Consider the following 27,161-nt stretch of genomic DNA (forward strand, 5'->3'; position numbering starts at 1 on the left):
GTCGCGATGACAAGCTGCTGCTTTGTTTTTTTATTTGAAAAGCACATTAAAGCTGAAATACAAACTGAAAGACGACAATACAGACTATTAAGAAGCAAGACTATAACAGATAGGTTTTTAAGCTGTTTGGTCCATTCTAACATGCAAATTAGGGATGCACCGATATGGATTTTTGGCCTCATAATCGATATTTCATAAGAGATAAATATAAATATTTAAAAATTTTAGATTTTTGTACAACTGATTTTATTTTAAAAACTTAAAAAAAAAAAATGTGAAGTGATCTTAGAATAGCCAACCCAAAGCAAAAGAAAATAAAAACAACAATTTCAAAATTTCACAGTGAATATACAGACCTATTCACAATTTCACATAAATCAGCTGCCAAAAATAAATTATTTATTTTTCTTAGCACAACAAATTAACATGCAACTTGACTGTTGCATAAAAATAATAGGTTAAATGACAAAACTGCATTTAATTAACAGACAAGTTAAATAAATATATTTCAAATAAAATGAAAATGAAAGAACTAAGAACTGAAACCAACTCAAATGTTCTTGAAATAAAGTGTTACAGTAAACGTACAATTGTTAGTCATTTGATTCTTTTATAACCACACTCCCACAAGATTCTCACTGCTTACTAGGGACACATTTCTGTACAATTACGTAATTTATTGGCTTAAAGATATCTGCCTAATTTTAATACCGGACAGATAACGATAACATTAAAAATAGCATTTTTCGGCCAATAACGATATGGCCGAGTGTTTTAAAGTCTAGGGCCTGCCACTGCAAATGCACTGTAATAAATCTCTTCAATATAATCCAAATGTCCAGCAATGTGGAAATCAGAGCCTTAAAGATGATGTGTGCGGCTCAGCCTCTGTCTTGTGCAATGTATTAATCAAACCTTTAGTGAGCGTCCAGTCTGCGGCGGTCAGCATGGCCTTCTCCAGCGGGTCCCCCACCAGCTGACCGTCATCTAGAGTGACCAGCGAATGACACGTGGCCACCACCCGATGAGTGTCCACTGGAATCTCTGACACTGGCATCACCTGTTTCCCCTCTCTGAGGAAAAGAGGATCACAATTACACACATTTCACATTTACGGCCTTCTCAGAAGCAGAAGCGGTCATATTAAGGGTGAATTTCTACACAACTATGTAAATGTGATATTTGCCTTCCAGTTCGAGGTGTGTGACATTTGTCACCAATGAAAAAGGTTTATTTCTTTGATTAACTAAAAATACATCTAAAATCATTGACAGCATGATAAGGCTATTAGAATGTAGTTAGAATTAGGGGTACATTTGGCAATGAATTGTGGTTGAATTGTGAGTACATTACAGCAAAGTATACCTTGTTATCTATAAAAGAAATAATGATTGGCTGTAGATTTAGGGACATTTTTCTTATACTTTTAGACTCCCATTATCCTCATTTTTGTCTGTTTCTATCTTCTGAATAAAACATAGAGTTTTTATTATCAAGAAGTTATTAAGTTTAATTATCAATTTCTTGTGTTTAAATAGTAACTTGCATAAAACATCTCATATGCATGTTATTTGTAATTGATTAGAAAAACATTATTTTGTGTTTGTCCCTAAGTTCTGGTCAACTGGTTACATCAGTTATAAAAAAAATCTTGAACAATCTTTAACAGAAAAGCATGCGACTTGCTGCAAGGAAGAAAACTCTGAAAGGCACTGAGGCATGTCATTATTTTTCTCTCATTAACTTGTACAAAATGCTTAGGATACATCTAGGGTTGCAAAATACAGGGAATTTTGAAGGCTGGAAACTTTCCATGGGAATTAACAGGAATTTATGGGAATTAATGGGAATAAACTGTGAATTTGGTTAGCCTATGACAGGGCACTTAATTGTAATCGACAAAATTAATTTTGGTTAAAACAACAACCAAAAAAACCCGGTGTCTACTGCGGTGTGTGTGTGCACACGTGAACTTTGTGTGACTCTGCGATGCAACTGCACAATAAATACTCATTGGTAAAGTTCTTACTGTAGTATTTCTCACAAACGCTACATGAGATCTGCTTCCTTTAAGTCTGTCTGTTGCCTGACACAGCTGAGGAAGAAGATTAAGGCACGCAGAAAGGCATGTAGAAACGGTGGGCGGGGAGGACTAGCCTTAAAGGAGCAGTACACCAAAACCGCCACCCAGTGAAAAAAAGTGTATAAATAGGAATTTAATAAAAGGTATAATAAAAAATCTTATGGGTGTTTTGAGCTGAAACTTTACAGAAACATTCTGGAGACACAAAACACTTATATTAAATCTGAAAAAGGGATAACCTAGGTGCCCTTTAAAGGCTTAACTAGGTTAAGTAGGTTAACTAGGCAGGTGTGTAATTAGGCAAGTTATTGTATATCAAAGATTTGTTCTGTAGACTATCGAAAAAAAATTGCTTAAAGGGGCTAATAATTTCAACCTTAAATTGGTTTTTTAAAAAAATGTTTTTATTCTAGCCAAAATAAAATGAATAAAACTTTCTGCAGAAGAAAAAATAGAATCAGACATACTGTGAAAATTTCCTTGCTCTGTTAAACATCATTCGGGAAATATTTTAAAAAGAAAAATCAAAATCAAAGGAAGGCTAATAATTCTGACTTCAACTGTATATCCAAACACACGTCCTATGCCCCATATGGTTCAAAACCTGGCAGGAGGGCAAAACTAACCTTGTTTTTAATAAAACAAATATAAATATGCATATAATAAACAATACTGCTCATATTATTAACATTATACAAAAGCAAGTTGTCATGAATAAACTGAAAAAAAAAAAAAACCCGAGATGAAGGCAGTAGTTTTTATATTTATAGAAAAAAATAATTTTTGTAATATTTTAATCCTTTAATTCTTTTTCATATGTAAAGACATTTGCTTATTGCTGTATATCCTGTGTGTTTTAAGCAATGTGTAAGTAGTAAAAATTTTGTTCCTCAAAATAGCAACACAGAAACAACGTGCCTTGACACACCTCTTTTCTAGACCGGAACACCGATGAGTCCACAAAGTAGCGCAAATGGATTTGCTATTTAAACGTAGCGGAAAAATGGAAAATTAATGTTTCAATGGTCTGAAAATAGCAACACGTCGAGGCAAACACGTCTTGCGTCTTATTGCGCCGGGTGTGTGATAGAACCCAGAATGTTAGAAGGTGAAGTTCCCATAGAAATGTCCGCCCTTTTGCAACCCTAGATACAGCAATAGAAGATAAATTATTTGTCAACTCTATTATTGTGATTTTTCAGTGAAAAAAATGACATGCCTTGTGTTATCTGGTTTGAGGTTAGCATCTTGAGTTAAAGCACATGGTGTTAAAAAATTTGAACTCTTATGGTTCAAAATGTTTATCACCTAGTTACACAACTAATAACAGAATTAAATGTTCCATATCCTGGGTTGTTTTCAAGTGGCAACCTCCAGCTCTCCCTCATGAAGCAAATACAAAAGTCACTGAAACTGCAACTCGTCGAAATTCCCCTAGTCCTGACTTCATAATAGAGAAAATTTCTATTGAGCCCACTGTTAAAATGGCCAACTTTACAGCAGAAAAAGGTGTTTACAGCCTGGTACAAAGAACGATTTTGGTTCATACGGCTAATATTACCCTTCATGACAATTGTGAGGGTGTGTATTTTTTTTATAACTTTATAACTTATAACATAGCTTATTTTCGTTTATATTAAGTTACATTATGTCTGCATAATTAAAGGCATGGCCACTTTAGTGACAGCTAGGTCTCACTGGTTGCAGTCACTTCACCTCAGCTGATTCCGGCTGATTAGCCACTGAACTCGGCATATACATTGTACTTTTGTGTTGTTTTATGTGGCTTTACACAGTCAATTGCTTTATGGAATTATTTCATACAATTATCAGATGCTTTGTGCACTTAATTGTGCTCACAAGCCATTCAAGTGGCCTCCATTTCCCAGGTGAGTGAAATTATATACTTATACCATCTCTATAAATGTATTTGTTTTATTTACGATAATTTATATTTTTCTTAAGAAATGAAATGCACTCCAGAATCTGACAGATTGATTAGCTGTAGGTTCTTGAACAGTCATCTGAAACGTTGTCATTCAGTGGTATAACTGGATTTCAAAAATAGCCTTGCATTTACTAACACAGACTATATTTTAAGAGTTTGGAAATAATTTGCGTTTTCCTCCTGTAGAAAAACATCATAAGAACAATGTTTAGTGGCTCAATGTATTACAACAGTGTTTTTATAAGACTAAACACTTTATTAATATAGTGTACAACCAAGCACATGTGGTCAGAACACAAACGAGTCGCAGGTAATAAAGTATTAAGCGTTTCTCCCCTGTCTACCCCCGGTTGGAGCGATGACGCGCAAACAAAATGGCGACGGTTGGCCACGCCCACTTGTAGATTCATTTGCGCCCTTCAGAAACCTATGGGTGATGTCACAGATCCTATGTCCATATTTTTACAGTCTATGTGAAAAACAGTAATCTGGTTTGAGGTTAGCATCTTGGGCTAAAGCACAAAATGGTAGAAAATGTCAAATCTGTTAGTGGTTTAAACTAAATTACACAACTAATAACAGAAATCAATGTTCCCTATCATAATTAAGCATTTTGGGATATTTTCCACAAAACATATAGCATTTTCTGTCAATACTGCACACTCCTGTTTTATCCACAATGATAAGAATCAGCTCTTTTCAAATCCCGCCACTTCAGTAAACTTAAAACTGCTGAACTGTTTTCTAAAGAATGACAAACATGAATTACAGATTCAAACTAAGATATATGAAAATGTCATTGATGAATAAAGTGCAATATTCACTTCAGATCTAAGGCCAAATTACAGGAGAGAAATTAACTTTAGACAGGTGGTGGTTTCATAATATTTATACAGAGATTCCTGTTTTATTATATGCCAATGAGTTGAAGAATGAAAAAATATTAAATGCATCTCATCATCCCTGTTGATGTTGCATCTGAATCAACATTGTTTTGGAATCCAGAAATGAGTATAATTTTTTTTTATACACATTAACCTTCAAATAGTCTGTGAAAAGCAGACTATTCAATCACCTGAGCCCTGCGACTCCACGGACTACCAAGCTGTCGCTTGTCAGGGTGCCGGTCTTGTCGAAACAGCAAATCTCCACTTTCCCAGCAAAGGGGATCCTGAACGGTTCTGTGCAGAACACATCTGTGAGAGAAACACACAAGAGTGAGTGTGAGAAGGCAAAGATGAAATAGTGTGATAAAAAGATAAACAATGTTGAATCCAACCCACAGAGTTTGGCCAGGGCTATGAGAGATGTGTTAACAGCCAGCGAGAGCTCTATGGGTAATTCAGGAGGAACCACTGATGTCAGGATTAGCGTACACTCCAAAAACAGCTTATACTTGTTCCTGCTTGGATCCTTTGTCCCTGAAAGACACACAGAGAGAAAGAGAGGTATTTAAGAGACTAAATATGGAGCATGTGTGCATCTCAATCAACACCCTAGCTCCCTAGGTAGTTCATCAGTAGGTTGAGTGCATTAATTCGGCATTGGTAAGGACAGTGATTAGTTTGGTTGACAACACATTGAGTGTAACATGAGAACATACTCATTGTATATTATAGCAGCAAGATATTGGAAAAAAAACTGACATTTCGATAATTTTTTTCATTTTTCATGGAGACATATATTACAATACGAGTACAATTTTTCCAGATGACTGGAACAGCTCTATTTGTGAACAGTTCATAATTTTAGATTGATTTAGATGATTTTGTAGGGGAGCGTATGATCATAAAACATATTTTAAAAAACATTTTATTTATGATTTTCTGGAGAGTCGAAACAGCAGTTGGAACAGCAAATAAATAACCAAATGTAAAAAAGCACTATAGTATTTTAATTTTGTGAATAATCAACTTAACTTGCATGGTATAGCTTCGAAGACTGTTTTTACCTATTTAGAGTATATACAGGAATTAGAGAGTAAAATTCAATACCTTTTAAGACCTTTAAGACCCTTTCCATACATTTTTTCCATACATACTTATAACCACTTTTCAACCAGAAACACTGGCGAGACTTTAATTTACAGTATATTTACTAATTATTAATCTAAGAAAGTAATCCAAAACTAAAACATTATTCATGTACTAAATAAAAATCTATTAAAACTAGCTAATTCAGCAGATTGGCGCCTATAGAACTGCAGAAACAATGGTGTTGCATGGTGTCAAATCTAGTAGGATATCATTGACTTCATAAACTACACAGCATCCTGATATTCGCAGATTTAATTCAGGCAAACTTTAGCATACAACCATACATTGCATAATCAAAAATGATCTAAAATTTAATACCTTGCAAAATAGCAATTAAGACTTTAATACTTTTTAAGGGCCTTAAATTTCTCTACATTGATTTATCAACTTTTAATACTTAAGACCCCGCGGACACCCTGCTGTCGCAGTGTTCAGAGAGATGCCGCGTTGTGTTGCCAACCTGAATTCAAACTAATTATAGAAAATTAACAATAAAAAGACATTAACAGCAAGAAATAACATATATCTCCATAAATAAACACAAAAATAACTCACATATCACACAGTAAAATGCTATTTAAACGAAACAGGCTTCCTTCAAACTGAAGTAATGGTGAAATATCAGTCCAATTTGTAAGGAACTTATTGTGGAATTAGAATGAATGTCTGATATAAAAAACAAAAGAAACACACAAAAAGCGCAGGGGCGCAAGGACTGGAGTATGTATTGTTGGAAATTTGTGATTTTAGTCTCTATCCAGGTCACGGCACCAAATTGTTGAAAATTTCAGAACCCAAGCCATGAGACTCGTATCAAGCAGAATTGTTTATTGAGAAAGTATTGGTTGTTCTGCAGCCTAGCAGGCATCTTCAAAGAAGTCTACAAGAGTTTGATTTGAGTTAGTTGTCCCATCTAATATATATGTTATGAGGGGCAGAGTTTATGGGTGGAGATAAAAAAAAAAACAGGCTTAGTTGACTTGGTCAAAGGCTTTTATAGATCCTGAATGGCCTGAAAGTATCACCCGGACCCTGCCCTTAGCATTTGTATTACTTTGGGATCTGCCAATGATCAGCAATGCAAAAGGTTTAATGTCTCTCACACCTTGGCTTTGAAGTAAATTACATTTTTAAAAACCCAATGTATTTAACTATTCGGTTATATGTTATCTTTAATTTGGAACTGGATTGTTTGGGACATTCTACCAGAAATGTACATTATCTGTCCCTGAAATAAAAATATAAATACAGTGAATAAAAGCATTTCATCCCAAAAATGTCTAAAATGGACTAATGGTTCATTTTGAGCTGGTCTGCAAAGGAATATGTCATTCAATTGGTTCTCAGATTTTTGTTCTTTATTAAAAACACTTTAAACTTTTACAAACTCTGTCACTGTCCTTGTCCTCAGCCTAATTGATCCTACAGCCTTAATAGTTTTGTTATACTAAAAACTGTTATTTAGAAAAAAACTACAGAAATAGCAACTTTAAGTTGTTCTCATTCACATCAGTTGATTAAAAACGTGAAATTATAAATAAATTCTACAAATAAATACTACAAATATATAATACAAATAAATTTGCAATTGTCCCTGTGTTTCAGTCAGTCCTGTCACATTTGCATTAAATTTAACATAAAATGCATGCAATACACCTTCAAGGCTATGACTCAAAGGAAATGACATCATTTGATGGAGAAGCGGACAGTGATCAAGGATGCATCCTATTACTGAATCGTTTGATTTTATGCTTGTTTTTGTATGAATGTTTGAGGAAGACAAGCTTAAATCAGGTCCTGTCACATTTTTTATAAGTGAAAATGTACATTTCTGGTAGAATGGCCCATTACATTTTTAATTGCACATTATATATATATATATATATATATATATATATATATATATATATATATATATATATATATATATATATATATATATATAAAATTCTTCTCTAGGATAAGGGAAAAAATGTATAAAATTAAATAAAAACGTGATATAAACTATTGTATGCAATATTGTACTGCAATACTGATTTTATTTCTCAAATAATGCTGAAAGATAAACCTATTATGCTTTCCACAGAAATATTATTAATAAATATTATTATTGATAATTACGAATTGACAATAATAAAAAATGTTTCTTTAACAAATCAGTATATTCATCTCAGAGCAAGAGTATTATGCAGATAACTTACCCTCGACCCAAACATACACAGCGGCTGCAATTGCAAAAACCAATAGGAACAGGATGAAGATGAAAGTCTCCAGGTTGTTGGCTGTTACCCTTTTCACACCAAACAGAATTGTTCTCAATAATTTTCCCTAAAAGATAAGACAAAGTTTAAGACGATAATAATAAACTAACCTAAAGGAAAAATCTCCTTGATTCAATGGCTCACCTGAGAAGTGTAGAAGCCCGTTCTTAAAACATAAGCAACACAGCCATTGTCTACAGCTGTGAAAAGACAGAATAAGACATTACATAATAACATATACAAATCTTAAACTGATATATTAATCACATTTATAAATCATTAATTTGCATGTTTGAGCTGCCTTAAAGGGATAGTTCACACAAAAGTCTAAATTACCTCACCATTTACTCTCCCTTATGTGGTTTTATATATATTTATAAGTTTCTTTTTTCTGCACACAAAAACATATATATTTTGGAAAAATATGGCAATCCCCACTCGACAATGCAGATGTGACTATTGCAGAATCACACATTGAGATTTAGTTGCTGAAATTATATTCCTACTAACATATAAAGAACTTGATTTTAATTTCCCGGGACCTTTACGTTTTCACTTGAGGACATCTAACCTCCACAGACTAAAAGAAAGAAATGAACTGGCAATTTTTGCAAGTTAAAGAGGACGGGGCCAGAGAGACACACCCACTAATTATATAATCAACCAATGGCAGTTTTGAAGGTGTTTAACAGCTAGATAGACCAAACTTGACCCAAAAGCTTGTTTTGGCAAGCCGTTTCAAATGATTAAACTGAACAGATTGTTTTGGCCTCATATTCTTTCTTATTACGTCAAATTATTCTTTAGAGCTGAAGCACATGTACTAACGTTTCAGGCCTGCGCTGGCTTTGAGTGGTGGGCTGTGCTGAACCACTTTGGTGCCGCCTGAAATTATGTGAAGACGGGAGTCTGTCTGCAGGTCCAGGATCCTGTTAGGGTCCAGGTCCTCTATAGGCTCCTGTAGACACAGCATAGGCAATTACAGAGAGCTGATGGTGTAGAAGTTTGAATTAGAAAGAGCGAGCAGACGCACCTTCATCTGCGGCACAGACTCTCCAGTGAGCATGGCTTCATCCACAATGCAGCGGCCCCTCAGCAGCAGCACATCACACGGGACCAGGTTATCCTGAGGAGAACGTCCTGTCAAGACACAGGAAATAGATGCTCATTACTTGCTAGTACGGTTATTGTAATTATTAATATATTTTGTAAATTTATTTTTTAAAGTAACGTGTAGTTCATCCCATTAAATACAATTGAGACGAACACAAGTTTATTAAGTTTTATTCTTAATTTTAAATAGTATTATCCACTGTTGGGGTTTGTTAAGATGTTTTTTAAATAAACTTCTGCATTTATTTGACTAAATATGGGTGAAAAAAACAGTATTTAGCAAAATACTAGTGCAGTTGAATATAATTGTTTTCTATTAAATGCATTTTGAAATGTCATTTATTTCTGTGACATCAAAGCTGAATTTCCATCATCTTTACTCCAGTCTTTAGTGTAATTTAAAATCCTTCAAAAATCATTGTAATAAGCGTCTTTTTCAGGGTTATTTGATAAATTCAAGTTTTTTTTTAAAAACTTCTTCACCATTATAAAAGTTTTATAATCAATTTTGATCAACTCAATGAATGCTTCCTAAATAAAAGTATTTATGAGAAAAAAAATTATATACACAGTTAAAGTGAGAATTATTAGCCCCCATTAATATTTTTCCCAAACTTCTGTTTAACGGAGTGAATATTTTTTCAACACATTTCTAAACATAATAGTTTTAATAACTCATATCTAATAACTGATTTCTTTTATTTTGGCCATGATGACAGCAAATAATATTTGACTAGATATTTTTCAAGACACTTCTATACAGCTTAAAGTGACATTTAAAAGCTTAACTAGGCTAATTAGGTTAACTAAGCAGGTTAGGGTATTTAGGCAAGTTATTGTATAATGATGTACTGTTCTGTAGACTATCGAAAAAAAATTAGCTTAAAGGGGCTAATTATTTTAATCTTAAAATGGCTTTTAAAAAACTAAAAACTGCTTTTATCCTAGCTGCAACAAAATAAATAAGACTTTCTTCAGAAAAAAAATATATATATAATCAGACACACTGTGAAAATGTTCTTGCTCTGTTAAACATCATTTGGGAAATATTTGAAAAAGAAAAAAAAATAAATAAATCAAAGGGGGGCTAATAATTCTGACTTCAGCTGTATGTATGTATATGTGTACATGTATATATACATATAAATAAAAATTAAATAAATAAATAAAAACTACTTAAATGACAGCAGTAGTCCATATATTACTTTACTATGTCCTTTTAAATTCTAGCAAACCTTTTGAAAAAAGAATTGCTCAAAGTGTAATTGATTTATTATCTGCCATTATAATAAGGTATAGCATGTGTTATTGCTTAAAAAAAGCAAAGATATTCTTATAATTTTTTATATAAATAACTTATACACTAGAGTCTCTAGCGATTAAGTATTTGTTTTGTGGCCATATAGACTGATTTCACGAAACTCACCAACTGAGACGATGTCTCCAGGCACCAGCTCATCACTGGATATAGGCCTCCATTTTCTGTTCCGATAAACCTGTTACAAACAAAAATGAGCTCAAATTATACAAATCACCATAATACATAACTGTTCATTAATTAAGCAGAGAATGTGAGTTAAGTGAATGCCCTCTAGCATTTAGGAAAAGGCAACAAATACTGAAAGGAAAGTACAAGTATGAACAGTCCTAATGTAATTTCAAACTAAATCATTCAGAGTTTGTTTCAGGTCATAAAAACATTGAACTCTGATTTGCTCATCCTAGTATGTTAACATAATATCTATATAACATGACTGCATAACAGTTATTACATAAACTACAATTACTACTTATTACAAAAATCACATTCTTTGAGCACCAACCTTCGATTTACTTCATAATAATACTCCCAATACTCCCTTTCTTGCTGTACATGGACGGTGTGTTTATATGTTACTAAATCATAGACAATACCACTTAGAGAATGATAAATTGACCAATCAGAGGCAGAACCTGCATTATGTACTTTTTGAAGAACATTTCAATAAGAGTTAGTAGACAAACATGATAGGCATTTAAAGGTACAACAGAATCAAATGTGACGATTCCTATTTATATATAAAATACTGCAGTAAGTAGCATTTTGGTCTGGTTCCAGCAGCCATTTTAATTTTATTTGTGTTACAATGTAGAAAATAATAAATAAAGAATAATAAAAAGTAAATAAATTAATCAAAATATTTGTATTTTTGCCTGAACTGCAATATACAGCACACATCTCTATATTTTTACTTTATTTTATTTGTTATTTATTTTTTATTTATTCTATATACAGCATACATCTCTATATCTTCTAAATGTTTTGTTTAATTTGTATTTATTTATTAGTGTTGTTTTATATCCTGTCCAATATCTTCAAGCAAATTAAGTTATATATAAAAATACTATAAAGGCTATAACACAAATACAGTAAATGCATAACTATTTAGGCTCTGCTACACATTGTGCAAAAAATGGTTTAAACACAAGACAATGTGAACGATTATCAAAGCAGAAGTGAAATTCACCAAACTATCTTGAGTACACCATTACAATAATTCCTTTACAATTACTGCAATTAGAACACACTTACTAGATTTAAAATTATACAAATGGCACATTTACTGTCCAATAGTATATATATTTTAGCCCGAATTATTGTGCTTCTAAGTTACTGTATACACACATTCTCATTTGTAAGTCACTTTGGACAAAAGCATATATATATATATATATATATATATATATATATATATATATATATATATATATATATATATATATATATATATATATATATATATATATATATATATATATATATATATATATATATATATATATATATATATATATATATATATATATATATATATATATATATATATATATATATGGCTTTATAATAACAACCATCAGCCCTGCCAAATGAGGGTAGATTTCAGCTGTGGCGGGAAATTGCAGTGTTCTTTAAAGCAGGGTTTGACAATAAAGATGGGCCAATATGCGTGCAAATGTGAATCGAGAAGCAGCACGACTGACAAAGCTAACTGTTCGCGCAAGCAAAAGAAAGCAGGTGAATCCTGAATGAGAGGATGATCACTTGCGCCAACAGCTGAAGTGATGCACGCGGCTGTTTAAAACAAGTGCTCGCTCCCATTTCCTCCTTGCTTGAAGAAACTGTGCCTAGAAACACAACTGGTGTGATCGGTTCTCATTCAAATAGACTAGACAAAAAGTAATGCTCATGCAGCCACAGTCCTGCTGCTTTCAAGAGCTCCAGATTTGTCTTTTTGAAAGCAGCACTGGTTGCTTTCGTTTTAACATTATTTGAACAGACTATTAACAGGCCTAACGTTAACCGTGTGTGTGATCATCCTTCCATTACCACACGCTATTTTTCCACCTGATTTCTTTTTCTTAGAGTTATTGTTGTTAATATGGTTTAATTATAATGTTTTACAATAACATTGCTTTAATAGGAGATTAACTTCCCATTTATGTGAAGTTAACTAGTGATCTGGGACCTTTAGCCTGGACAGATTACCGTGCATGTTTTAGATGCATGACAATAACTATTTTTATATGTCAATTGTCTTTTTTTTTTAAAAATGTTTTGTTAAATAAAAAGTATAGTATTCAGCTATTTTTTGCTTGTTTTGCCACATTTAAAATTTGTGGCTAAGAAATAAATATTTATTTATTTTTAGTGTGGTTAGAGAAATTTATTAACTCCTTAATTTTCAGCTCTGAAAAAGTCATGTGGGATTAAAATTGTAATACGACACTATGAAACCATGACCCATTTAAAAAAAACACAAAACAATGAAATGAATGAGGAGGCATGTGGACATAAAATCTAAATCAAGTAACTTTAACATCATATTTATGCATATAAAATATGTTTGCCCAACAACAAAATTGTCACAGTGGCTGGCGATCAAAAAAGTTAATGTCAAGCCCTGTTCACATGATTTGTGGGCAAGTGTGTGTCCTCTCAGTAGTAAACAAACAGTGCTTCAGCTCATGTGTCATTTGGGGCCACGAATACATCAGCTTTTAAATGTCAATTTAAGCTGAATAGAAGTGTCTTGAAAAATATGAAGTAAAATATTATTTACTGTCATCACAGCAAAGATAAAATAAATCAGTTATTAGAAATGAGTTAATAAAACTATTATGTTTATAAAAATGTTGAAAAAACTTCTCTCCGTTAAACAGGGGGGATAATTTTGCTGACTTCAACTGTTTATTTTGATTATCTGAAACAATAAAGTGTGACAAACATGTAAAAAAATAAGAAATCTGCAAACACTTTTTCACACCATGGTAGGGCTGCATGATTCATGGCTAAAATGAGAATAACGTTTTTTCCGAAACGATCTCTCTATGTAACAAACTGAATACTATTTTAGCACTTTATTACCTGTTAATCACAGCCTATGCAGGTTCTGTTCACATCATTCATGGGCAAGTGTGTGTCCACTCAGTAGTAAACAAACAGTGCGTCAGCTCATGTGTCATTCACGGCCACGAATACATCATTACATTGAGACAGAAATGATATTTTTGGTGAACTATGCCTTATAAATAAAGTATGTAACTCTTCAAACCCTATTTGGAGGGGTCCATGTTGATGAATGGGCGACGCAGTGGCGCAGTAGGAAGTGCTGTCGCCTCACAGCAAGAAGGTCGCTAATTCGGGTCTCGGCTGGGTCAGTTGGCATTTCTGTGTGGAGTTTGCATGCTCTCCCTGTGTTTGTGTGGGTTTTCTCTGTGTGCTCCGGTTTCCCCCACAGTCCAAAGACATGCGGTATAGGTGAAAAGGGTAGGCTAAATTGTCCATAGTGTATGAGTGTGAATGAGTGTTTATGGACTATTGATCAGAGATGGGTTGCAGCTGGAAGGGCATCCGCTGCGTAAAACATGTGCTGGATAAGTTGGCGGTTCATTCCATGGTGACGACCCCGGATTAAAAAAGAGACTAAGCCGAAAAGAAAATGAATGTTGATGAGCAACGTATGTAAAACAATGTATAGACTTGTGCAAACTCCTTTATTCTTCTCCCAAACTTGAAAATATAATTGGCTGTAGAGATGCTAAATTAGGATCATGTGGGGGATCAAATTGAGATGGCGATCTTTTTTCGAATAATTTTGCAGCCCTAACCATGGTTTCTATTTGTATAAATATCAGTGGTGTAAAGTAACTAATTACAAATACTCAAATTACTGTAATTGAGTAGTTTTTCTCAGGAATTGTATTTTACTAAATAGTTTTAAAAATGTGTACTTTTACTTTCCCTCGATAACATTTTTACTGCAGCATTGGTACTTTTACTCCACTACAATCCTTCAACCTGCAGTCATTACTTTTCAATGCTTTTTGCAGTCACTACAATTTTTTCTTCTCTATCGGGATCAGAAAAATCAGTCCTGTGATTCCTGTCTAATGAAATCACACATTGAAGGTAAATTGCATCATAATAAACTAAAAGTTTCTAAGATGTCCAAAATCTTTACACACATTGACCCAGAGACTGTTTAGACTGTTGGTCACTGATGAGAAGATGACGGCTGTTTACTGTATGATGACCGAAAGGGCCTTAAACAACCAGCAGGCACAAGACGTCAACATGACGTCAGATTGACTTTGTACTCTAACGTCATGGGGATGTTGCATTTTGTTTGGAAATCGGGTTGATGTCAGAACTCAACGTCAGGCCAATGCCATTGTCCAACCTAACACCATCCAAATATCAACATCTAATGATGTTACAGTTTGAAGTAGTATGGACGTTACCACTATGACGTCCTTCAGACCTTGGATTTTGGTTGCCATACCTGACAAATAAATGTCAGTATTTGACGTCAATATGACACTGATTTAAGATGTTGGCTTGATGTTAGATTTTAGTCACTTTCTAACAACCTAAAATCAATCAAATATCAACATCATTTGACATCGTTATTGGACATCAAAACAACATTGTCCTTAGATGCTGGCTAGATGCTGAATTTTGGTCACCTGACATCACAACCTAAATCTAACCTAATATTAAGGTCTTATGATGTTGTGTGCCTGCTGGGCAATAACTAGGTGCACTACAGAATGTTACGTTTATACACACATGCACAAATTCCATGTAAACGCATCAAATTTTAACAGTGTAATACTCACTAATCACTACTCTTGAGTACTTTAGAAAGAGCTACTTTTTACTTATTCTTTGAGTAATATTTACAACAGATACTCTTTCCACCACTGATAAAAAAACTCCAAATAATCTAAAACCGAGAGTCACCTGGATCATGTAAGGCTTGTTCCCCATTCTGCGGATTTCTGACATATTCCTCATCTGCTGCTGCACTAGTGACGCTTCAAAGGCCACCAGCATGAAGAGCGTGAAGACACTGTAGTACCAGTACTCGTCCAAACACCACAGACCAACACAAAACACCTGCAGACCAACACAAACAAACAGATCATATCAAACACACAACATTTGACTCAAATCTAGACCTGGTTTCAATATCTGATGCAGAACCACTGCCAGGAGCATTTACAGTAACCTTCAACTCAGAGCTGGGTAGTGGTGTCATTTTTAAAGAATAATTCAGTAGGATACTTTTCAAGGCTTGTTGTCGCCACCTTTTGGTTAATTAATGTAATTGCTGCCTACAATTTTTATTTTTGACCGTCAAGTTAAATGCATATGATGGTGATTTTAATCTTTACCATAAACATCAGTGGTTATATCTACATTATAAACTGTTATCCCAGTACTTCTGTTATTTGACTATTTGTAACTTTCATAACTAACTCAAAACATTAAAAATTCTCTTTCTTCATTTTTGTGTTTTTCAATCACAGATTTGAATGCAGCAATTGGAAGGATTATTAAACATGTGCAAATCACCATCATTTATAATTTTTGCTGCGTGGTTGTTGAGATCGCAATCTTTTAATGATTAATCGTGCAGCTTACACTGAATGCATTAATGCAGGCTAAACAAGTAGTGACAGTAAACACCTTTAATCAGCTAAGAAACCCGCCACATTCCGAATAATCTACCACAACTTCCTCCGTCATCATTACATTTTACAGGAAAGCCTAAATGTTTTTATACATGTGATTTGAATTACACAAGCTTTCTGTGAACGTTACAAATTTAGCATTAATCTACCAGTCAAAAAATTTATTTATCCGTGGGCCATGTGTGTTCTGAACCATGGGTTGTGATCCGTACGAATCACAGATCAGTTTTAATAACTCAATTCTATTAACTAATTTATTTTATCTTTGCCATGAAAACAGTAAATAATATTTGACTAGATATTTTTCAAGACACTTCTATACAGCTTAAAGTGACATTTAAAGGCTAAACTAGGTTAATTAGGTGAACTAGGCAGGTTAGGGTAACTAGGCAAGTTATTGTATAACGGTGGTTTGTTCTGTAGACTATCCGAAAACAAATATAGCTTAAAGGGGCTAATAATTTTGACCTTAAAATGGTGTTTAAAAGAATTAATAACTGCTTTTATTTTAGCCGAAATAAAACAAATAAGATAATGAAATACTATTAGACATACTGTGAAAGTTTCCTTGCTCTGTTAAACATAATTTGGGAAATATTTAAAAAAGAAAAAAAATTCAAAGGGGGGGGGGGGGGGGGGGGGGGGGCTAATAATTCTGACTTCAACTGTATATTGAAGTAGGATAATCTATTATTTTGACACATGAAATCCATTCTTTAAGACATTTATCTAATAATCATTTTACTGATCGTTAGCTTATGATTTGATTACTATTGACAATTATTTGTCAGTTGATTATGATTTATATTATTACTATTTTCCTATACTTATGGCTTTATTATATTTCCTTTTTTCAATATTGTTATCATCTTAATAGTGTGTGGATTTAAGCAACACTTGTTTTCAAGAATAAGAGAAAAAAAATGTCTCCATTTCAAGGTCTGTATTGTCTCTGGACAATGTTGTGAAGCAGTAATTTTCCCATTGCTCTTGATTTATCGTAGAATTGAAACATTGAATCATACGCAACTATCATTCAATAAACTCTGCTCTTTCTTGATCATTATTACTTCGTTACCTGTTTCTGCTCCTCTCTGTAAAATCTGTAAAATAAAACTCACAAAAGATTAATAATAAAAGTTAAATATAGTTTACTCTAAAATTAAATATACTCTTATTACAAGTATATTGGTTTTTTATAATTTGATTACATAATTCAGATTCTACATACAATTATTAGCCCGGTTGTGATTTTTCTTTGCTTTTTCAAAAATTTCCCTAATGATGTTTAACAGAGCAAGGAAATTTCACAGTATTTGCTAGAATGTTTTTTTTTCTTCTGGAGAAAGTTTAATTTGTTTTATTTTGGCTAGAATAAAAGTAGTTTTAATCTTTAAAAAAACATTTTAAGGTCAAAATGATAATTTATTAATAAATTATTCAAATAAATCAGTTATTGGAAACGAGTTATTAAAACTTTTATGTTTAGAAATGTGTTGAAAACAATCTTCTTTCCGTTAAACAGAAATTGGGTAAAAAAAATACAGGGGGGCTAATAATTCCTGACTTCAACTGTTTTCTGCTACTAGCCAGCTCTACTTTTCTATAGTACATGCTATCAATCCAGCATGTAAAGCTTGATGGTAAATATCCAATAAACCACAGATGTACAGTACCTGGAAGACAAAGAAGGGTGCTGTGGCTCTCTCCTTGAAGAGCTCAAGGAAATCCGGCACCACCATCTCTGCACGGTTGGTGCCATATCGCTTCTCTGCGGCCCGCAGCTGAGCCTCCTCCTGATAGCCTCTCCAGTTTTGGAAATGGCTCATGGGAAAGCTGATGGGAAAGGCCACCGGCAGAAACTGCTTCTTCTCCTCGCTGTCGTACACATAACGGATCTTCTGGAACTCAAAGGACAGGATTTCTGCTCCATCCTCATCCTACAGAGAGGAAAAAAGGGACATCTTTTGATTTCATTTCATCTACAATAATAGGCATGGGTTGGTATACGTTTCAGATGGTATGATAATCTTGGATAAAAATACTATGGTTTCACAGTATTGTGATTACTGCTCTAATATATGCTCTTTTTTTGTCTGGGTAAAATAAATAAAAATAAAAATTTCCCCCTATTGAACACAATATTTTAAATTTTAGGAAACATTTATAATATTTTGTAACAGTCAAGCTAAATAGTTTAAATAAATTATTGACTTTTGCTGTTTTCATTAGTTTCAATAATACAGATTTCTTTGCAGCACATTTTAAAAAACACATTAAAAAAACCTTACATATACCTTATGAACGTTATTGTCCCATGCCTAATGTATACATGTATTTCCTGTACTAAAAGTGCTAATTTTGTGAACTAAATTTGAAAAAAAAAAAAAAGTATAATATACATGTATGTAATTTGCTAAACATAAGTTTAAGTTTTAAGATAAGTTAAGTTTAGCAACTTTATTAATCCCGCAAGGGACAACTAAATTAAGGCAGTAACATCATGATACAACAAACACATAAAGAGACAAGTCACTTACAAACAATATTAAAAAACACAATCCAGCATGCTTCATAATGATGAAAGTATATCCCAATATATTATATTATATATTTGTCAATATACATTACCAGTCAAAAGTTTTTAAACAGTTATTTTATAGTGCAATAACATTTCATAATTCACAATTTGTACTGTATTTTTGTCAAATTTTTTTAATATCGTGCAGCACTAAATACAATCATGACGTTTCAGGCAAAAATAAGTAATATATTCTAAACTTATTAGCCCAGTTTTAACTCTTTCAAATATTTCTAATGTGCTGCTTAATGGAGACCTTTCTTTCAACACGTTTAAAAAAAATTTAATGGCTTTAATTACTCATTTATTTTGTCTTTGCCATGATGAGAGCACATATTTTACTAGCTATTTTGCAAAACACTAGTATGCAGTTTAAAGTGTGTTTTAAAGGTTTTATTAGACAGGTCATTGGACAACAGTAGTTTGAATAGTTTGAACTAATAAATTTCTTATTAATAATAATAATATTTACTAATAATAAAAAAGAACTGCTTTAATTCCAGCCTAACCTAAAAAAAAACATTTTCCAGATCAAAAATATAATAGAAAATACTGTGAAAATTTCAGAGAGCTGTATAACTACTATTACATTTCAGAGCAATATATATATTGTTAAAAAATAAGAATAAAACTTAAATATTAGGTTTTATTAAACTGTTACTTAGTTAATTCTCTAGTAAACAAAGAAATCTGAACAAAGAAATCATGGGCATGATTAGAAATGGCCTCAAAGACTAGTCTTTGATAATGAATGAGAAATACAAAATACAGTTGAAGTCAGAATTATTAGTCCCCCTTTGATTTTTTTTCTTTCTCTTTTTTAAATTTTTCCCAAATGAAGTTTAACAGAGCAATAGAATTTTCACAGTATGTCTGATAATATTTTTTTCTTCTGGAGAAAGTCTTATTTGTTTTATTTCAGCTTGAATAAAAGCAGTTTTTAATTTTTTAAAATCCATTTTAAAGGTCAAAATTATTAGCCCCTTTAAGCTAATTGTTTTGACTGTCTACAGAACAAACCATCTTTATACAATAACTGGCCTTATTACCCTAACCTGCCTAGTTAAACTAATTAACCTAGTTAAGCTTTTAAATGTCACTTTAAGCTGTATCGAAGCGTCTTGAAAAAAATCTAGTCAAATATTATTTAATGTCATCATGGCAAAGATAACATAAATCAGTTATTAGAAATTAGTTATTAAAACTATTATGTTTAGAAATGTGTTTGAAAAAAAAATCTTCTCCCCGTTAAACAGAAATTGTGGAAAAAAATTAACAGGGGGCTAATAATTCTGACTTCCACTGTATGTAGGGCATTTTATTAGGGTACAATCTGCCAATAAATGAGCTATAAAACCACTTATGTCTAAAATACTTTCATTAGGACAACACCTAGGTCCTACAATAAATTTATACAGATATATAGCTAGAGAGTATATTTATGTAATTTCCAAATTTTCTAAATCAAATGGTATCAATGAGCAACCCACGACTGAGAATTTAAACACAACCATTCCATCTTTAAATAAACACAACATTTATCATTAATTCATTTTTTTTTCGGCCTAGTCCCTTTATTCATCAGGGGTTGCCACAGCGGAATGAACCACCCACTTATCAAGCACATGTTTTACACAGCGGATGCTCTTCCAGCTGCAACCCAGTAGTGGGAAGACACATTTAAAAAAATAATAATAATAGTAATAATAAATTTGAATTATTGTTTAAAAGACAAATGTAGCATAATTCAACGAAGAATGTTATTCAGTGCCATAAAACCCCTAAAATAATATATATATAGCTATTTTGCCAAATAGTATTCAGTATTGAGTATTCAGCTTGAAGTGCGATTTAAAGGCTTAACTAGGTTATGTAGGCGTTTTTGGTTTATTAGGCAAGTCATTTGATAAAAGTGGTTTGAATGGGTCAAACAAATAGTTTTAACAATATTTATGATATAAAAAAAGAACTGCCTATATTACAGCCAAACTAAAAGAAATAAGACACTCTCCAAAAGAAAAATATTATTAAAAATACTGTGAAAAATTCAGACAGTTGTGCAACATTTCAGAGCAATATGTAAAAAGAAAATTAATAAAACCCTCAATATTAGTACAACTGGTACTAATTTAGTTCTCTAGTGGTCTTTCATCAGACTAGTCACACTTGTGTCTTTAGAAATGAAAGAAAAGTACAAAAAACATTAAAAAATGCCCTATAAAACCAAGCAATTATGTCTAAAATACTTTTATAAGGACTTATATACCAAGTTCCTATTATCATAGTCATTATCAAGTAGTTATAGAGTTTATTTATATAAGGTTCTAAATCAAATGGCACAAATCTGCATTCACAAACAGTTGCATCTTTATATAAACCTAACATTATTTGAAAATATCATTATTACAAATTTTTCTATAATTGTCAACAAGATAAACAGCGAATAATTTAAAGAAGAATGTCATTCAGTGCCATGAAAACCCCTAAAATAAAAATAATTAAAGAACAATAAATATTACTAAAACTAAATACAGTGAGATTTAAACCACACTGAACAAAACTGTATTTTAACTCTGAACTGTGAACTGTATTTTAAAACTGGACTGACACAATTTCAATTTATTAGAACTTTTATGTCAAGCTGCTTTGACACAATCTACATTGTAAAACTGCTATAGAAATGAAAATAAACATCGTTTTCATTACCAAATTTGCTTATTGTCTTTGTGTTTTTGACCAATATCAAGCAAAGGGGAAAAAAAAGATCTCACCTTATCCCTCAGAAGAGGCACTAATTCTGCTGAGCCATTATTGGGTGTTGGTATAACTTTTGCAAATGTGGCTTTGACTGGATCAGACTCCTGTTTGAGACATAATTTCATAATCACAGTCTGCTTTTTCATTGAGAATCTCCCAAACATATGTTAGACATCATCACCAAAACAAGCCAATAAATAAAAGCAATCATTAAAAATGTGTCATTCTATCAAAACACCGTTTATGTTTAACGTTTACATGAAGCAAACATGTTTTATTCGTGATTTTCACCTTCGAGCAGGTGAGCAGGCAGTGCGCGTGCACGGACCAGTATCCAGAAAGCACCGTCAGGACGTGCGCGATCCCGAGAGCGGCGAGAGCCAGTAGTCCGGCCTCAACGTACTCCGCTGCCCCGTAAACACCAAACCACGTATATAAACAGGCCGGGTAGAGGATGAGGAACGGGAAGACCGTCCCGTGCAGCATGCGTGGCCTGCGGCTGTGGAGAGACACTGCTCTCACCAAGTCGTCGCTCGGCGCGCGCGTCCGCGTCCCCGCCGGCCCATCAACGCCGTCCGCGGCCATATTTGCCCCTTTTTTAGCTTCATCCATTCTTCCTCCTACTCTCCACCTCCTCCTTGCAGGCGCTGGTGGTAAAAGGGCAGCTTTGCACCGGCCTGTTGTCTGCCCACTCCACAGATTTCTGAAAAAATTCAGACACACACACGCGACAGCTTCCGCGTACGCAAGCACGTACGCCGGTGACGCAGTATCCGGTGCATGTCGTTGCGTGGAGATTTTTGTGGAACGATATGTTTTTTTATATTTATGACCTGTAAAAGCATAAATAAACACCAGTGGATATACAAAATTTGTGCACAATTCTTGTCCAAATTATATTATGAAAAAACGAATGCAACATGCATCTATAATTATTTGTGAATATGTACTTTTTCTAAGTTACATTGCGTATTTTTGTAGTCATTGCAGAACTGACATTTATTTACAAATGTATTTATTTATTTCAGTAATGTTAATCAATCTTTAATATATTAATAATATACATTTATAAGTTATATATTTATATATTTATATATTTATAAATTATGTAATAACTTTTTTATTTATTCGCTTAAAATTATTAATGCTGTCATTATTTTTAATCTTTCTTTTTCTTTCTTTTACTGCATTTTTTCATTTATCTTAATACATTGTTTGTATATTAATTATTAATATTATTAATTTATGATTTATTTTATTTGTTTTTATTATTTCTTAAATATTTATATATATTAAATATTTATTTATACATTTATTTATTTATTATTTTCGTCCTAAATTTGTAAGCTTTTTTTCATACATTTCCAAGGTCCCCGTAAAAGTGAAGATAAAAGTGGAAACAGAAATTAATTTATTAAAGTCACGCCCATTCTTTCAACCGCTCAACAAAAACCACCAATAGGATCAAGGTAAGTGTAAAAATTGACCAATCACATTCCTCCGGCGGGAGCGCGGACGTTCCCTTGAACATGTGCGTGCGTGATATTCGGCATAACCTTCATTCACTAGAAGCGGCTGAAAATAAAAGTAGTTCAGCATGTGAGTAAAGCAGAGCTACAGCTGTGTGTTCGACATTATGTGTATTAAATGTATCATTCTTTACGCTTTAATACGACGACAACAGCCTGATTGCAAGCTAAACTTCATTAGCTTAATGAACTAGCATTAGGTAAACCACAATGTTTATACGGTCGTGGTGTTCTTGACCGCTGTTGATGTCCTATTGTATTCTAGATGTAGCGTGATAAAATCTTTTTTACTGACAGGGAAGCAGCAATGGCCATTACGACCAAATTCTGCCAGAAGGAGCTGGAGGAGTACGGCGGCTGCGTGGTGTCCAACCCCACATCCTGGCAGGAGAAATGTCAGGAGCTGAAGCTGAGGGTCGCTCACTGCACATCCTCACAGTATGTGCACAGATAGACAGACACACATCATCACATACATGCTGAACATCACCAGCAGCATCAGGTTTCAGTCTCAAGCTTTCCGTTTGAAATTAAGAGGATAGTTGACCCCATAAATTAATATTGTTATTATAATAGTTCTCATAACTGATTGTTAAATACGTCTAAGTCAATGAAGACATCATAAAACAAGACCACAAAGCTGAACACACACACACACACGCACACACACACACACACACACACACACACACACACACACACACACACACACACCACGTATGTGCACATCACAAACATAATGTTCATCACCAGCACCATCGTGCTTTCAGACTCAAGCTTTCTATTAGAAATAAAGTGATAGTTCAATCCATAAATTTTAATAGTTTTCATAAGACAACAAAGTTTTGTTCTCTGTTGTTTTATGATGACTGCACACGGTTTATTCCACCACACAGAATGAAAACATCAAAAACCATAATGATATTTAATGTACAGGGTTCAACGCTAAGGATTTTGTTCTAGTAGCTGCTCGGGCCAGTAGTTCAGATTTTTACTTGCCCTGCCAAAATTTTGACTGGCCCCACCAAAAAAATAAGTTAATAGCTATTTCTTAGCCAAATATTTTAAATAATGTGTCAAAAATAACGTCTGTGAATCTATAATTTAGATATATAAAAAAAAATGTTAATAAATACATAATGAGCAAAATTCAAAGTGTTTTGCAATCAAAAAGCGCAGTATGGAAATTTTGCAGGCATTTTATTGCACTTCTGAATTATTTAACAAAAGGTGGCTGACTTACCAAACTGACAGCAAATTGTCCACTTCATTTTTTTTTTCGTTGTGTTGTACCCATGAAAATGTCTGCTTCCAAGACGTTAGAAACAGACGTTTCTTTTTGGCCTTATAATTTGATGTTACAGCCTCTTTGCTGTACTGATTGTTACCAGGTTATGGGAAAAAAATAACGTGCTAAAAACATCCAATCTGTTAAACGGAATTAAAAAGAAGTATGATGTTTACGACATCACAGAGAAGGTAACATTTAAGACCTAAAAACACAAACTATTTCTCCATTTTAAGACTGTATTTGCATGCAATTGATAAATAGTCGCAGGCAAATTAAACTTTATCAACAAGGCCCGATCGGGCCAGTAACGATCCAGTCCACTGTCCCGAGCATCTCTCACGATGACCAGGACAATCGGGCAGTCCTTATTGTTGAGCCCTGATGTACTACTTTGTCAGTCAGACAGCTGTGCTAGTGAAGATAAAATCTGAAACTGAATGTTGTATGTTCTTTTTTTTATTTAATTGTATATGGTTTATCCAAACATTGCTGGTTATGAAATATTAAGTTGAAAACAGCCTATTTTATGTCACAAATCTTTACATTTATAATGCTTTTAAAACTTAAAATTAATTAAATACATTTTCCCCCATATACAAAACATAAGTGACACTAAAATATCTATAATATTGAATATATATATATATATTTAAATATTATAGACATTATATATATATATGTATGTGTGTGTGTGTGTGTGTGTGTGTGTGTGTGTATATGTATGTAGTTGTCAGCATAAATAAATACACCCCATTTTGAAAATGAATATTTTTATCCATCAAACATCTCACGAGTCACTGAACATCTTTAGAAATGGAAAGATAGTTCATTACATTTAAATTCAAGCAAAATATTGAAAAAAAAAAATAGAGCTGTGTGGTTTGGGGAAAATATCTAATTGCAATTTTTTGACGGATTTTGCGATTTAATTTTGTAGTCAAGCTTCAGCTCAATAATCTGCATCATAACTTTTTACTGCTAAAATACAGTGAGTGTTAGTTAAAAAAAAGAAACTGAAAAGATAGTAACTTACTCCAACATTTATTCTGATTTGTTTTAAAATATTTAGAAATTAAAGACATTTTTCTCTAAAGCAAACACTAAGCACACATAAAATGACCTTACCTTTCTGTAAACAAGTTAGAGAGATTGTGTAGCTTATTTTACAAACAAAAAAAATCTAAATCAAAAATACAGAACACTCAGCAAACAGGGCTAATAAGAGGCAAATTGAAACATTCTGATAGGGCAGAGCAAAAATGTGCACACTCATTTGGCCGGTAAGTCTATCACACACAGACAGCAGTCACACATTTGCTCTGGGTGGGGGAAATTAAATAACACATATATATTCCATATCACAGCCTTTTCCGATTAGCTAATCACAACGCTTCAAATAGCGATTGTGATTCGATTTTAATTAATTGCACAGCCCTACTCTTGATTTTTGCTCTTTCTTTTTTTATTTAATATTTGTCTATAACATATGAATTTGAGTGTACTATTTTTGGACCATTATCGTAAGTTATTTTGTTAGATAAGCTCCAGATTTGGCTTCAGTACTGACTAATCTAATGTATATGCTCAATTATAATATTGTATAGCTTCCTATTAAAAATATGAATTTAAATGAGAGATTTGTGAGGGGTGTACTTATATATGCGGAGCACTGTATAGATAGATAGATAGATAGATAGAATCCTCATCAGTTGCAGCTTCAAGCCTTTAGGCTGTATCTATTTGTTAGTTACAATATTTTTCCCTAATTCTTATAAATTTTTAAATGAGTACAACTCAGAATAAGTATCTATTTCAATTATTACCTAAACATGTTTGCTCCACACAAGATCTTGACCCATATTTACTTAAGAAACACAAACATGTTCCTAAAAAAAGTTCCTAAAAGCTCACATGAGTTTTCTGAGTACAGTGTCTGACAGAAAAGCTAAATCAAGAACTAAACAGTTTATTTACCCAGTTGAATATGCAAATCAGTCTGTATGTGATGTTGTTGTCGTTTGTCGCTGCAGTCCAGTGATCAGGAAGATCCGCTCAGACTGTGCAAGTGAGTTCTCGGTGTTCGAGCGTTGTCTGCAGGAGAATCAGAGCTCAGCTGAAGTCTGTCAGTCTCACCTCTCACGGTTCCTGACCTGCGTCGAGACCGTCGATCTCTCTGGAGTTGGTGAGAACTGACTGTGTGTGTGGGTGTGTGCTTTTATCATATCCAAAATCTGCAGCATAAAGACATAATGAATGAACAACTTTCTTCCTACAGCACACGCTGCGCCTCAGCCGTCATAGACGGGTTCTGTTTAATGAGGAACACAGGTGATTAATGCTCAATACTGGGAAGAAATGGGTTTTGAAAATGTCTGAAGAAGTGCCACACACACCAAAAACAAGAACTCAATATTTTGCAAACCTTTAGTTTTTCTCAAACTGTATAATGTGATTTTTTTTCTTCTTCTTTTGTTTGTTGGAAGTTTTCACACTATTTATGAGATGAACCATTTTTAAAATGTTTCCATGATATTAAAAACACAGT

The 27,161-nt window shown here is 33.2% G+C and overlaps 2 protein-coding genes across 2 annotated transcripts in view; one reads left to right on the forward strand and one right to left on the reverse strand.

The window, feature by feature from the left end:
* Window positions 1–22,544, reverse strand: part of atp13a1 (ATPase 13A1) — a 46,485-nt gene extending 23,941 nt beyond the window's left edge. The window contains exons 1-12 of the mRNA XM_056454112.1: window positions 22,088–22,544; window positions 21,811–21,900; window positions 18,135–18,398; window positions 15,725–15,880; window positions 10,868–10,937; window positions 9,362–9,468; window positions 9,157–9,286; window positions 8,473–8,528; window positions 8,269–8,395; window positions 5,315–5,452; window positions 5,107–5,227; window positions 916–1,073 (exon numbers count right to left, since the gene is read on the reverse strand). Coding sequence (XP_056310087.1) covers window positions 916–1,073; window positions 5,107–5,227; window positions 5,315–5,452; window positions 8,269–8,395; window positions 8,473–8,528; window positions 9,157–9,286; window positions 9,362–9,468; window positions 10,868–10,937; window positions 15,725–15,880; window positions 18,135–18,398; window positions 21,811–21,900; window positions 22,088–22,408 — 1,738 coding nt within the window. The 5' untranslated portion in view covers window positions 22,409–22,544. The remainder of the gene's footprint in view (window positions 1–915; window positions 1,074–5,106; window positions 5,228–5,314; window positions 5,453–8,268; window positions 8,396–8,472; window positions 8,529–9,156; window positions 9,287–9,361; window positions 9,469–10,867; window positions 10,938–15,724; window positions 15,881–18,134; window positions 18,399–21,810; window positions 21,901–22,087) is intronic.
* A 760-nt stretch (window positions 22,545–23,304) lies between these two features.
* On the forward strand, window positions 23,305–27,161 carry LOC130219660 (coiled-coil-helix-coiled-coil-helix domain-containing protein 5). Its single transcript, XM_056452117.1, has 4 exons — window positions 23,305–23,395; window positions 23,623–23,763; window positions 26,647–26,798; window positions 26,892–27,161. Coding segments are annotated over exons 1-4 (321 nt in total). The 5' UTR covers window positions 23,305–23,393; the 3' UTR covers window positions 26,918–27,161.

This window comes from Danio aesculapii, chromosome 3 (assembly GCF_903798145.1).
Source record: "Danio aesculapii chromosome 3, fDanAes4.1, whole genome shotgun sequence".
Taxonomy (NCBI): Eukaryota; Metazoa; Chordata; class Actinopteri; order Cypriniformes; family Danionidae; genus Danio; species Danio aesculapii.

What these genes read in the sequence shown, in the direction of transcription:
- LOC130219660 (XM_056452117.1), top strand. An exon ending in GCTCACTGCACATCCTCACA is followed by an intron (nt 23,764 to 26,646) that starts GTATGTGCACAG and finishes TTGTCGCTGCAG; the next exon opens with TCCAGTGATCAGGAAGATCC. An exon ending in CGTCGATCTCTCTGGAGTTG is followed by an intron (nt 26,799 to 26,891) that starts GTGAGAACTGAC and finishes TTCTTCCTACAG; the next exon opens with CACACGCTGCGCCTCAGCCG.